Genomic DNA, 13810 nt, shown 5'->3' on the forward strand with positions numbered 1-13810 from the left:
CTACTCTGGTCACTAAAGGTTATTGTTACAAAGATGTTAAAATGAAAGAGGAATAGGAATAGGGGCATTACATGAAAATAAAAGACCTACTTTCAAGCACAATTAATTAATGAAACCCTATTTGTCATGATGACTATTAGGGAATCAATTTCTTAAATCAATTACACACAGATGAGACTATCAATCAGTGTTCAAGTTCTTGTATCCCAATTCTAAAAGGGGCTCATTTGGAGAGCTGTTTTCACCTTTTCATCATCTTTTTTTGGTTTTCTGATTAAATCTAATACAGGTTGCTGAAATTCATATTAGAAGTGCCTATTCTCATAAACATCAGTGTATGCACACTATTTGGTAGAGTAGATAGCAATCCTCCACGCCTCTAATGCTGCCCAGAATCGGGCAATAAAAATGCACTTTACAGAGAGATGCAGTTCATGGAGAGGCGCCACTGTTGCTACAAGAGCAGCATAACAAATTGCTTCTGTCTTTGGAAATGAAAATAGTGTTTGCATCTGCAGCAGGGATCTTTTTTTTTCTTTTTTTTTTTTGGTATCATCATTCCTTGCTTCCATGAGGGTGAGAATGTATGTGTCGCACGAAGGTTGGCCACAATGTTGGCGGAGATTGGAGTTTATTGGAACATTCCATTTGGCATGTCTGGATCTACTAGCACTTTTTCCCCCATGAGCCTCAATTTATGAGCCATGAAGATGAAAAGAGATGGTGCTGCAAGGAATCTGTACTTTGATAGAGTTTTGAAATGTCAGCATGTGTAGATGACAGTTTCTGTTTAAATGTAAGGTAAACATTTGGTGGTTAGCATAAACAAAGCAAAAGAAAAAATGAAGAGGATGGAGGGATAAACTAAAAATTATGGGAATGGGGCACATTTGAAGATTTCTTTGATGGGATATGTGAAACACAAAACAGATACTGTATGTAAATTTGAAATCTCCTGGGCCCATTTCACACACAAAACAAAAATGCTATGATAGCAACTCCATGCCTCAGTGGCAAGAGTCATAGTTAACCTTCTGAAAAGGATTTTATGCTAACAAAGCAACCATACATAACTTTACATTTCCATTTCGCTCTTCAGCAATATCGTTGCAGTGATGCAAACTCTCACGTACCTTTGTTTGTTGTTGTTTTCTTTATCTCTGTACAGGGCCTGTCATCCTCTGGCTACATGACTTTGACAGCAAATACTGGGCTTGGACCCAATGAAGACTATGACGTACCGCCAATGCGGAAGCAGCCAAATTCATATCCATCGCTACAGCGACCAGTACATAGTTCCCCAACTCATCAGGGACGAATGACGCCACCGGGCCGCCGGACTCCCCCCGGCCACGAACTCTATGATACGCCACCCAGTGCGCAGAGGATATCTCCGGCAGAAAACTATGACATACCTCCGCGGGCGTTTGGAAGCGGCGAATCCCTGAACTCTAAAAGTGGACAGAGCTCTCCCAAACAGGAGAATATGGGAGAGATATATGATATTCCCCCAGGTAAGCGTGATGTGGGGAATCTCAACAGCATGTCGCAGGATGTATACGATGTTCTGCCGTCTATGCCAAAAGGGAAGGACGAGATGTCAGTGTCTTCTGTGTCACCGCAAGACTCAGTAGACACGTACGATGTGCCGCCCTCGCAGAATTCCTTCCAGGAAGCGAATGACCTCTATGATGTTATACCACCCCTGAAGGGGGAGCAGAGGTCTATGACCCCCGAAGAGCAATACGACATTCCGCCGCAGAGGACGCAGACGCAGATTTTGTACGAGACTCAGCTTCAAAAGGACAAGGATGGCAGTGACCTGTACGACGTGCCTCCAAACAAACTCACACCAGGTGAAGTCTACGACTCGCCTGCACGTCTAGGTCACGAAATTTACGATCAGCCACCTTCTACCAGGGGGCTGAGACCACTCGCAAGCAGCTCACAGAAGCGAATTTCAGATCATGTGTACGATATTCCTCCAACAGTCACTCAGGATAGACCCGTTGGAGGAACCGTTCTCTTATCTCAGCACCACCGCTCTGCTGATGATATCACAACTGGTGTGGATAAACTCTCTCTTCCGCAGTTATCAAAGTCAGCTGAATGTCTGGATGAGACGTATGGTAGGCGGTTAAACCTTGACCGCGACGCTGCTATGGACTTGCTCATAAAGCGCCAGCAGGCGCTGGATTCTGCGGTCGCGTACATGCTTAGCTACGTCAGCAGCACATGGCGACACCAGACACATCTGGAGCCCCACATCCACGAGATCAGAGCAGCCTGCAATCAGCTGAAACTCGCATTCAGAGAATTCATGGAGTTCGCCGACGGTGCGCTGTCAAATGCACGCTATGTTTCTGAGCCAACACTGCATGATAAACTGAGTAAGCAATACAAGCCAATACAGGATGAGCTTCAGATCATGACAAAGGCATCTGAGATGCTAGATGAACTCAACTGGGATGTGAGTAAGTTGATTCAAAAGCCAGGAACCCCAATCACAAACAATGAATTAGATACTTTTGCTGCTACAGCCAAGAGAATTCCAGATGATGTCAAAAAGTTTGTTACTTTTGTCCAAGGCAATTCATCTCTGCTCTTCAAGAGAGCAGGCGTCATTCAGAACAGACCACTGCCCACTCCTCCTCCCAGCCATTCTACAGCATCAAGTAACTGGATGGCTGCCGAGAAGGAGACACTCATCACCACTGCTCCCATTGCTGCCACCAGGGAGACCATCCGCACGCGACCCTTGCCCCTCGTCCCCAGCACCCCAGTCACTCCGCAGCATCTCATTCCCGGCACGAACGGCAACCACTCTATGCCGGAAAATGGCAAAGGCCCAGACGATGGCTACATCCAAAAGCCCCAGTCCCTCAACAACCGGCAGATCATTGTCAACACGGAGCACCCTCCTCTGACCCCACCCCCACTTCCCCTGCTCTCCAAAGGAGACCAACAACTGCTGACGTTTTACAACAATGAGACTGAGACTCTGTTCACCTCCCTTCACAATGCCATTGACCTCTTCTTCTCCTGCATCGAAGGCAACCAGCCGCCCAAGGTCTTTGTCGCTCACAGCAAGCACATCATCCTGCTTGGCCACAAGCTGGTGTTCGTCGGCGACACACTGCACCACAACCTCCACAACCAGGAGGTGCGCAACAAGATCATCTACCACAGCGACCTGCTTTGTGAGCGGCTCAACATCAGCGTTAATGCCACCAAGAATGCTGCCCTGCAGTTCCCTGCTGTCCAGCCCCTGCAGGAGATGGTGGACAGGATCAACGATGTGGCGGCAGCCAGCCGTGACCTCAAGGAAACCATCCTACAGAACACCCCCGTGTGATGAAGGCATAGTTGTGTCTATCATGAACTTGGGTCTGCTTGTCTGGGTTTACCCTCAAGTGCTTAGCTCTGACAAATCTTTGCAGAAGAGCTGCAAAGAAAGTTTCCTTGAATGTGTTGTCAGTTTGGGAAACTCAAAGAGTAAGCACTCCATTCGTTAATCATCGCCCCTTAGCCATCAGACTGCCTAATCCATATTGAAATATGACCTGTATTCCCAACCTTAAAGCAACTATGACAGTGAAAGTTGCTGAAATATGCGAGATACTGCAAAAAAGAGGCAATTTTCCTGGTGATCACAGCATTCAATATTGCCAATATTCATTGGATGTTGTGTGACTGGTGATATTACTGCCTGGTATGCAATTACTCTGCCTTTGGTATAGTTCCTCTTTTTATGATGTCATAATGCTCTTACGTGTGGTCCACTTCTATAAATCTGATAAGAAACATATTGCTCAACGACGTGCTTCTCATGTTTGGCTTCTCATGATTCTAAGCATGTGCTTTATCCATTTCTGACGAGCATCCTGCCCATTCACAGAGCAATTGGCTTTATTTATTTGTATATACAAGTTTTGCAAGTGCAAAAGAGCAGATTTTAATGGAGAGTAATCATCAGTCCTTACATACGCATTTTTATTTGTCTCTTATGTCTCCCTGAAATCGTAGTGGTTTTGTTTTTCAATGCAATGCGGCATTGCTTCATTTTATCATGGTGGATTGCAAAGCTTTTTCTCTGTTATCATTATGCAAATTACATCAAAAGTGCATGCAGATGTGTAAGTATTATCTATACTGAAAGCGAGTGCTTTTAGAGGAAAAGCAGTTCTTAAACAAATTTAGAAGGAAGAATATTTGTGCTGGTCACAATGTCCTTTATAGGAGGTTTGAAGTAAATATAAGCTTGTCTTTAAAAGAACCATGAGTATGAATATTTCATTCAGTTCTTGACAGTGGTGCTAATAGCTTGTTCTCTATTGAAGTCACATCATCAGTCCACTGTGAAGTGTAAAGATGTTTGTGGTGTTTAAAGTCTGATTTATTTTACTTTCTCTTTGTGTTTCAAGGATGTAGTTCTTCTCATTCTTACGACTGGGCTGTGGCTATGATACTGCGAGCTGTTTAATCCCAGGAAGGGCGTGGGTGGGAGGGTTCGCTATTGCACCCTGCTGGGTAAAACTGTTTCTGTAAACTTGCATTATTCCATAAAGGGTTGGAGGACAAAAACATGCCACTTGCTACTCGAACATGGTAATAACTCCCATTAGTCACTCGGAAACTTTGTGTGTGTATGAGAGAAGAAGAAAGGTAGGAAGAGAGAGGGGGAGGGTAGTGCTGGAACTTCTTGTAGCTCAGTGACTGCAATTACTGAATTTTCTTAGATCTGATACTTGAATAAGCTGTTAAGATTGCCACAGTTGTTCTCATAGAGTGTAATGTGTAAGTAAGCAACAAGTGGCATCCAAGCTTGACTAAAACTTCTAGCAGTCACCCAAACGAGCATTTGCACAGATCTCTCTCTCTCTCTCTCTTCAAGGATTTGAAAGTTTAGTAACTTCAAAGAGTACTTTCGTATTAATATGAGAACTGCAACTTCCAGCCCCTTCACATGATGGTATTAGGGTTCCTGTACTAGCCATCAAAATATGATATTAGGTTAGCAAATTCTCTGTCAGTGGCAGACCAAAAACTTTATGAAATTCAAGTGAGTTTGGGGAGGCATCTTTTTGGGTGAGAGTCCCATGGAAAACATAATATTTCTTTAAAGTACAATGTAGCTGACAGTAACTGCAGCTGGCATGGATACGAGTAGCATTTGCATGCTTGTTGGCTGTTGCTATATTGATTTCTTTTTTTTTTTAATTCGTTTTCATGGGAGAAAAGCTCATCAAGGAACTCATCCAAGCAAGACAATAGCTATGGGATAATAATCAAGATTTACGTCAATATTGATTGCTGTGAATTTCACAACTTTCATCTTATTGTATTGATTGGCAATCACTTTAGTTGGATAAACAATGGCAACAACAACAAAAGTGACATACAAATGGCCTCGGAAGTTTGAATAGGAATATTTCATTCATTGAAACAATGTGGCAAATCTGAAACACTGTCCGTTTCCATTGATTTGTCACTGAGAGCATGTGGGTGCAGTGTATGACTGTAAATACAGTAATTTATCAGTGTAATACAATCTGGATGCTGTAGGAATGTTCCAAATTTAACATTATTTTTGCTCAGTGTATCACATTTCTGTTCATATATATTCCAAGGAAAATTTCCTTGTTTTTTGTGTCTTCTATTATGGTTGTACAGACAGATTTATAGATACAATAAAACAGAAAATGGAATGATATGTGTGTATTATTTCTCATATATACATATTTGTTTTGGTTGGAGACCAAAATGCTTTTCTTTTTCTTTTCCAGTGGCATTCCATTATTTTCAGGAAAAGGAGCTGTACAAATTTTGGATCCGATTTACTCTTATCACGTGCAACTGCTGCAAAAATTGGAAATTTCCTCTCAACTCTCTTACTGTGTGATCTTTTTAACCAGAAGTGATTTTCTCTTTAATATTTTTGAGTGGCATCAGCTTTGATAGAGTAGAAGATTGGACACTTTGCAGGTATGGTTAGGCAAAAATTAGTAGGGTGTATGGGTAACATTTTACAAGGAACATGGAATGTTTTAGCTCTCAGCTTTAGATACTTTTGCAATTGGATGTTCACTTAGTAGTCAGAGTAAATACTGTTTCGTGGATATCTGCAACAAATGCAAAGGCAACAGTCTACTCATTTCTTCTTCCTAATTCACTTCCTACTGAAACCTCAAGATGTATCAATTCAGAGCTACACAGTGACTTAAAAGGTTGATATACGGGAGAACAGAATATGGAGTCATTCTAGCAGATTTTAAGTCATTGTGATTTGCAATGATGCATGTGATTTTAATTTGTTTCTCAGTGAGAATTTAGTAAATTTATTTATTTTTGTTTGACTTGGATATATAGATACACGTGTATTTGAGTGTTGTGTCATAGTGCTGTGACTGTAGTGGGTATTTGGCAGGGCCAAAAGAAGTGATTTCAATTCATTTTATGGGCATATTTGAGGATGAAGAGAGTAGAGCGGCACTCAATTAAGATAAATGCAAAATATTAATATTCGAGGAAAAGCACAAAGGGTTTGAATTATGACTTGATATATCATGTTAACTAACATCAAGAGATGTATGTCATCACTGTGAATTTATGCAAGAATGATGTTGAAAACATCTATGCAGTAGAGAGTACTTAGTATTCAACTTGCCAAGACATCAAAACATTCTATTCGATATGCTTCATTGCCTTGATACTTAATAATGTTTCATTTGCAATGGCGTAGTTACGGTCAGCCATTTTTTTGTTTTATTCTGTACAGGCGAACCACGTTGTAGCCAGATAGTTGCAACTGCAAGAATTCTCCCGTTATAACAGATCTCATTAAAACAGACACCCATAGGTTGCTACATAAATATATACATGTAGGTCTACAGACGGTCGGGACACATTGAGCCCCACTTGCAAGTGAGAGCGGTTTCATTTTAGCTGTTCATGTCAAATACGGAGTTTTGAAAAGTAAATCTGTTAAATGTATTTGTGATCAAACAGTGAGCCCTCTGATGATCCTTAATGAATATTCAGTGTATATGGATGTCTGCAAGTATAAAAACTGTGTAGAGAGAGACTTGGGGGAGAGAATGTCCTACTGTATTTAAGCTGTTTTGTTAATGAGGTTGTCACAGACATTTCGCGAGATGTTTTTGCGACTTTGACACTGAAGCTGTCATAAGTGCACTAATGTCTCTCAGTTTAAAATGTCTTCTGCTGTTGAAAATTTGTGGTCCACAAGTGATTAACGAAATTCACAAAAATTAAACCCTCGCGAAAATAACAGCTTATACAGTACCCCTTTTCGATGGCAAACTCTCCATGGATTTCTATCATTCATAAAGGTGTGGAAGCATCCGCTGATCACAGCCAAAAAAATTAGTCACGCTCTCTCCTGCAATGCGTGTGTACGATGGGTAGATACTGTATGCGCCATATATTTAGCGAGTCTAATTTTTCGCAAACCTGGACTTCTGGACTATTTCGTGAGTAAAATTCACAATTATGGGGCACATTACTGAATGGAGGATCGCAAAGCACCTGACTCACAAAATTTGCAAAACTAAAAACCTCGTGAAATATTTGGCGTACACAGTAGTATGCTGTATTCTGCGTGCTACTGATGTGACACTCATGTACGTTGCACAGTGAATTTTTCTTCTTCACTTCCAAGTGTAATGAGGTGCGACATATGTCTCATGTTTGTGTGATAATATTATGTCCAAGACATGCATCTGGTTGTGAATCCTCAAAGCATGGATCAGAACATGGCATAAATAAGGGAAATAATGACAGTGAATTAGCTGGCTATATTGAGTGCGTTTTGGCACATATAGGCCTACAGGAGACATACATGATAAAATCTCTGTGTCAGGAAAATCTTCTGGCAATATTGAAATCTCACGTCTATGCTCGTTATAACAGGGTTCACCAGTAAAATATTTCTTCCTCATTAAAGTAGAAATGCAATATTTTGCTTATATGGCTACATCTGATACTTACAATAAATCTTTCCGCTGTGATGATATGACAGTGTTGACACTGTGTGGTAGGAGAACACACAACTAGTTTATACTTCAGCTGCATAGCAGAAATCCACTATATTGTAGGTGAAATTGAATGTTTGTCGGCTTTTATTTCCCAGCAATTTTCAGCCATGATGATTGTCATGATACGGGCTCAATATATGCATATTGGATCATGAGTGATTTTCATTGTTAATTTCTGTCTGTGTAATCAGCTTTTCAGTAAAAAGTGAATGGTATTTAGCATGGACATCCTTAGCAGTGCCCATGATGCACTCATGTACACTGGGCTGTGTTCCAAAGGCTGAGAAAAGAGACAGACAAGGTAAACCAATATGGCTGTCTTATATGTGTGGAAATCCTGGATGGTGTGGATCTAGAGGTTAACCAAGGGCATTGAAAGCCTGCTTCAGATTTTGTTCTTTTTTTTCCTTGTCCTGTATGCCTTCTCTGTGCTCACATTATAATCTTGCTGAATGCAACAGTCTGAAACCACATTTGTAATACCTGTACACAAACTTGGCGACTGCTGCTGGTTGGGTTAGATGGCCGCGTTGTCATGTTGGAAGAGAAAGGACGTCAAAGCAGTGATGAGATCTCGTCTGTCAAAATGATGTACGGCTGAAATTGGCGACCCTTGTATACGCCATGTACGACACAAATTTTGCAATGTGGATGACACCGGGACATGAGATCGCTGTTCTATTCTTGTCATGATTTATTCTCAAGAAGTAGATATCATCCATTGATCAATTCACGATTGTTACCACTGCCATCCGTCTCCCTGGGCTTTGTATTGTGATACCACATCAATTGCCAGCCAGTTGGGCTGGGCCAATTTTCAAATTGCTTCCCCTCTGTACTGTCGCGCAAAGCCCAATCAAAATCTTCTGTGGAAGAAAGACTTTTGATGCCATGAATTTCAGCCATCTCGAGATTGTAATTTTCCCCACAGAGGGTAATAATTCCACTATATTGTTCCCTCTTTTACGCATGCTTTCCTTTCAGCTAGTGATTAATTCATGCCTGTCGTGTTGTAAGAATGTATTTCTTCAATTCCTGCCAACAATGTAGTTCCATCTGTTACTACTGAATAGAGATGCTATCCATTTCGTGTGGAACGTGTTCAATCCTTTTGTTGTATGGACGTTGTATATCTCCTTTTTAATAGGAGTACATACAAGAGAACGTAATTAACTTGTGCATGATAATGTGCATGATAGATGAAATGTTTTTTAATCTCCTTTGTACAAGGCATCCCATTTGCTACATCATATTTATTTGCCTTTTTACAAATACCAATGTATCTCTTCATGAACAGCTCAGACGTATAGGCGTCTGAGATCACCCCCTGTTGTAAATACACATTTTCATGTCTGTTTACGAGCTTTTCTCATGCTAAAGCAAGCAAAGTATTCATCTTTACCAGATACGTAATAATCAAAATGCGTGTACTGTAGCTTTAGGAGTGAGAGTCGAAGCAGCGGGTCATTTGGCTTCCAGGCAGTCTTTCGTGGGGTAAAAGGCCATAGCTCCCAAGGACTCTGCCCAACCATGTATGGGGAAAGACTGGTTGTAGAACAGAGTGGCAAACTGCATTGATTCTTGTTATGTTTTGTTCTGTTTATGTGTATATAGAATATCTTGTATGATGTTGCATCAATAAACAGAAATGATCAAAAAACAAGACATAATCTGTTTGATATTCTGTGCCTGATCTTTTTTTTTTTTTTTTTTGTGGTTGTCACTCAAGAATATGTGTGTGTGCATGTAATATCATGTGTATGTGGGTGTTTCATGTGTGTCTGATGGAAGTGTCTGTTTGTGTGTTGGCATTTATATGTGTGTGTGCGTGTGTGTGTGTGTGTGTGTGTGTGTGTGTATGTGTGTGTGTGTGTGTGTGTGTGTGTGTGTGTGTAAACTGAGATAATTTGTGTGGAAGGAAAATATATTTGATATAAAAAATCTCGTAATACATTAGTATGAACTGAATATGTTCATCAGATGCTGTCCTTTTTGCTTGTAACAAAATTTTCCCCGAGATAAAAACTGTCATTCAGATATTTCATTTCAATTTGGGCTGGCCTTCAATAAAGCTTAAAGGGATGATATAGTATTGGTTGAGAAGAGGCATCAGATTTTAAAGGGTGTGTACAGTTCTGGTCGAGGTGAGGATTTAGCTTTTAACGTTTTGCGAGATATTCAGAAATCACTCTATGAGATGTCAAAGAGCATGCAGTTCTAAGGGGTATCAAAAGTTTATTCGATGAAAATCGGTTTTGAAATGGCTGAGATATCCAAAAACAAGGTGAAACAAAGAGACCCTAATAAAGTTGTGGCATGTCGCCTTTTATTATTAGCACTTTTTTGGATATCTTGGCCATTTGAAAACCAATTTTCATCAAATAAACGTTTAATCCTTCTTAAAATTACATGCTCTTTTATATTTCATAAGAGGCTTTTCATTATCTCACTTAGGAATGTTCAAAACATGAATCCCCACCTCAACCAGTACTGTACAGTCCCTTTAACTTTTTGTGAGATACTTGGAAGCCACTGTATGAAATGTGAAAAAACCCACATATAATTCTAAGAGAAATCAAACATTTATTCGATCAAAATTGGTTTTGAAATGGCAGAGATATCCATAAAATAAAGTAAAACGAAGTGATCCGAATATGGCAGAGATATCCATAAAAAAAGACAAACGAAGTGATCCGAATAAAAGGTGAGTCCCATCTTTTATTAGGATTGCTTTGTTTTGAATATCTCAGCCATTTTAAAACAAATTTTCATCAAATAAACTTTGAATTCCTCTTAGAATAATATGCTCTTTCACATTTTGTAAGAGGTTTCTCATTATCATAGAAATAAAGTTAGAAATGTGAAGCTCCATGTCAAACAAAACTTTACCATCCCTTTAATGTTAAAACAGATTACTATCAACATTTCAGAGATACATGTAGTTTTCATTGATCACAAACTGAGTGACATTGATAATGGCTTGAGTACACCAAAGTTTGTTTCTTTAAATCTTCCTACCCGATTAGAGTAATTTCTTACCGGTAATTCATATATACCCCAACTGTGTACACATAATAAATCACTCTCTTTATTTCACAAACACCTTTTTCCTTTGTACATCCGAATATCATGTGCAACACCATGTTGATGCAGTTACATGTAATATACACATTCCTCAGTTGATGGTGGAAGCTCATAAAAAAGGAAATAAAGTTTAAAGGGACTGTACAGTACTGGTCGAGGTGAGGATTCATCTTGTAATGTTTTGCCAGATATTTAGAAACCGCTCTAAGAAATTAGTTAAAGAGTATACAATTCTGAGAGGAATCAAAAGTTTATTTGATGAAAATCGGTTTTGAAATGACTGAGATATCTAAAAACAAGGTAAAACAAAGAGATCCTAATAAAAGTCGTGGCCTGTCAATTTTATTTGGATCTTTTTTTGGATATCTCAATCATTTCAAGGCCAATTTTTTATCAAATAAACGTTGAATCCTTCTTGAAATTATATGCTTTTTCATATTTCATAAGAGATTTCTCATTATCTCACCAAAAATGTTATAAACCTGAATACTCACCTCAACCAGTACTGTACAGTCCCTTTAAAGATCTACATTGTATATTTGGTTCTAAAACACTGTAACATATGTCAGCCATAACTGGGGGGGGGGGGGGGGGGTGGCTTCCAAAAATAAGAAGAAAAGATTATTCAATGAGTTATGCTATGAGTCAGGTGCATTGCTATGTCAGTGCATGAACGAGCTATAATAGGCATACTGAAGCCCCCCTCCCCCCCCCCCATGGCTAAAATAGATATGAACATAAAAAAAACAACACCAAAACTGAACACATCTATATAGACCTTTACATGGAGAAAAGAGTAAAATGAGAGTATAAGAGGAGAGAATATGAAAGGCATATTCTGAGATGCTAATGTGAGAAAAAACTAACAATATTATGTCTTGCATTGTTATTTAAACAAATTTAAATATCCCCAAATAATCCTTTACACAAATCATTTCTGAGTGTTGAAGTCAAATCTGAATGAAGCTTGTAAATACAATGTACAAGCAAGACATCTTTGAAACATCCTGCATAATTTGTGTGGGATGCCAGGTAGTTATTTCAGCTGATGCCTTTCCCTGAAGTTTCCGGACTCCACTGCTTTTGGTTAAGATAATGTTATCAGTATAGGTAAAGGCAACTTGAAACCAAAAGTTCGCTGAAGTGAGGATGTTTATCTGCAGGATGAGCTTCAATGTCGCTAAATTTCAGATTGCGTTCCATGGTTTTTCTGCATTAAAACAAAACCACAAGCAACACCTCCACAGTTGCATGACCTGCCTCTTCTCTGTTCTGTATCTTGGTTGTTGCTTTTTTTAAACAAAACTCACTAAACTTGATAAACATTTGGCAGGCATACTTTTTTGTTTTTAGAATCTAACGAGTCATTATCACCTTGTGGTTTTGACAAAGGAGGTTATGTTTCTCAGCCCACACCTGCTTGCCATAGCACGTATGACTAAGCTTTTAATTGTTCCTGCACAAAAATGAAAGTGGGATGAAGATTAAAATAGATTTTTTTATGATCTCAATCAATCTTGTTATTGGAAATGTTACTGAAAGAAAATTCTCCCTCATGTTCCATATTATTCAAAGATCTCTGTGATCTACTTTGCTGTTCTGTAAAAAGTCATGAGACAAGACACAGCTCTGAAGACCTCTTAATGTTGCTACTACAAAGCTCAAACTTGTTTTCAGGCATTTCACTTTTTAAGGGGAATTCCAGACCATCTAAAAGTTTATCTGAATAAAAAGAGTGCACTTTTGCAAGAAATTCACGAAATTCTTCCATCGAGATGTTATTTACGTCGATGTAAGGCAATTTGTCAATCAGTTGCAATGAAAAAAACATCTCGACGGAAGAATCTCATGCATTTGAATAATTACGCAGTACCCGCTGCATGCTATAAGGATTAGAACCAACACTTGCTGTTGGGTGGAAGCTCGGTGGTCTAGTGGAGATGACGCCTGTCCGGAGGTCATAGGTTTGAATCCTGCTTGAGTACGTACGCCCATGATTGTTAATCATGGCTACTACTAAAACACTGATCAATTCAGTTCTTATTTACATCGATGATGGAGCAATTTGTCAGTCAGTTGCAATGAAAAACATCTCGATGGAAGAATTTCATGAATTTGAAGAAATGAGGGAGTTGATGATATATCTTCACCTTACAAGTTACCATATTGCCATTATTCTTTTTGTTCAAACACAATTATGCCCCAGTCTCTATTCCTTATATATCATGTTGAAGTTATTCAGCCATGAATAACATATTTACACTTTTATAGCACAAAAATTAAAGTTTAGTTTGTTTGTTTTTTGTTTTTTTTTGGGAAAAATTGTGAGGTGATGACATCATGTGCTCAATTATTTCTATAATAGTAACTGTTCAGAGACTGTCTGTTAAATATTGTCAGATCTTCATCAATTCATAACTTCCCGATTTTTATCAGACTTTGATCAAATTTTAACTGTTGTGCTGGTAAAATTGTGCTTTTTCTTTTCAGACTGGCTTTTGACTGGTCCAGAATTCCCCTTTAGCATTAATTGCTTTATCTATGTGTATGTGTACATGTATGTGGTGTGTAGTGTGTGTGTGTGTGTGTGTGTGTGTGTGTGTGTGTGTGTGTGTGATGAATATATGACGATTAAAGTGCACATTCTGAGAGGCTGTGAGCTGGAGACA

General features: G+C 39.3%; 1 protein-coding gene across 2 annotated transcripts in view; it reads left to right on the forward strand.

Moving 5' to 3' along the window:
- The window catches only part of LOC140233520 (breast cancer anti-estrogen resistance protein 1-like), a 112765-nt gene extending 107057 nt beyond the window's left edge, over positions 1-5708 (forward strand). For both annotated transcript variants that reach the window (XM_072313640.1, XM_072313639.1), the window contains exon 3: positions 1169-5708. In XM_072313640.1, the coding sequence (XP_072169741.1) occupies positions 1169-3355 (2187 nt within the window). In that variant the 3' untranslated portion in view covers positions 3356-5708. The remainder of the gene's footprint in view (positions 1-1168) is intronic.
- Positions 5709-13810: the final 8102 nt, after the last annotated feature.

Source organism: Diadema setosum, chromosome 9 (genome assembly GCF_964275005.1).
Source record: "Diadema setosum chromosome 9, eeDiaSeto1, whole genome shotgun sequence".
NCBI lineage: Eukaryota > Metazoa > Echinodermata > Echinoidea > Diadematoida > Diadematidae > Diadema > Diadema setosum.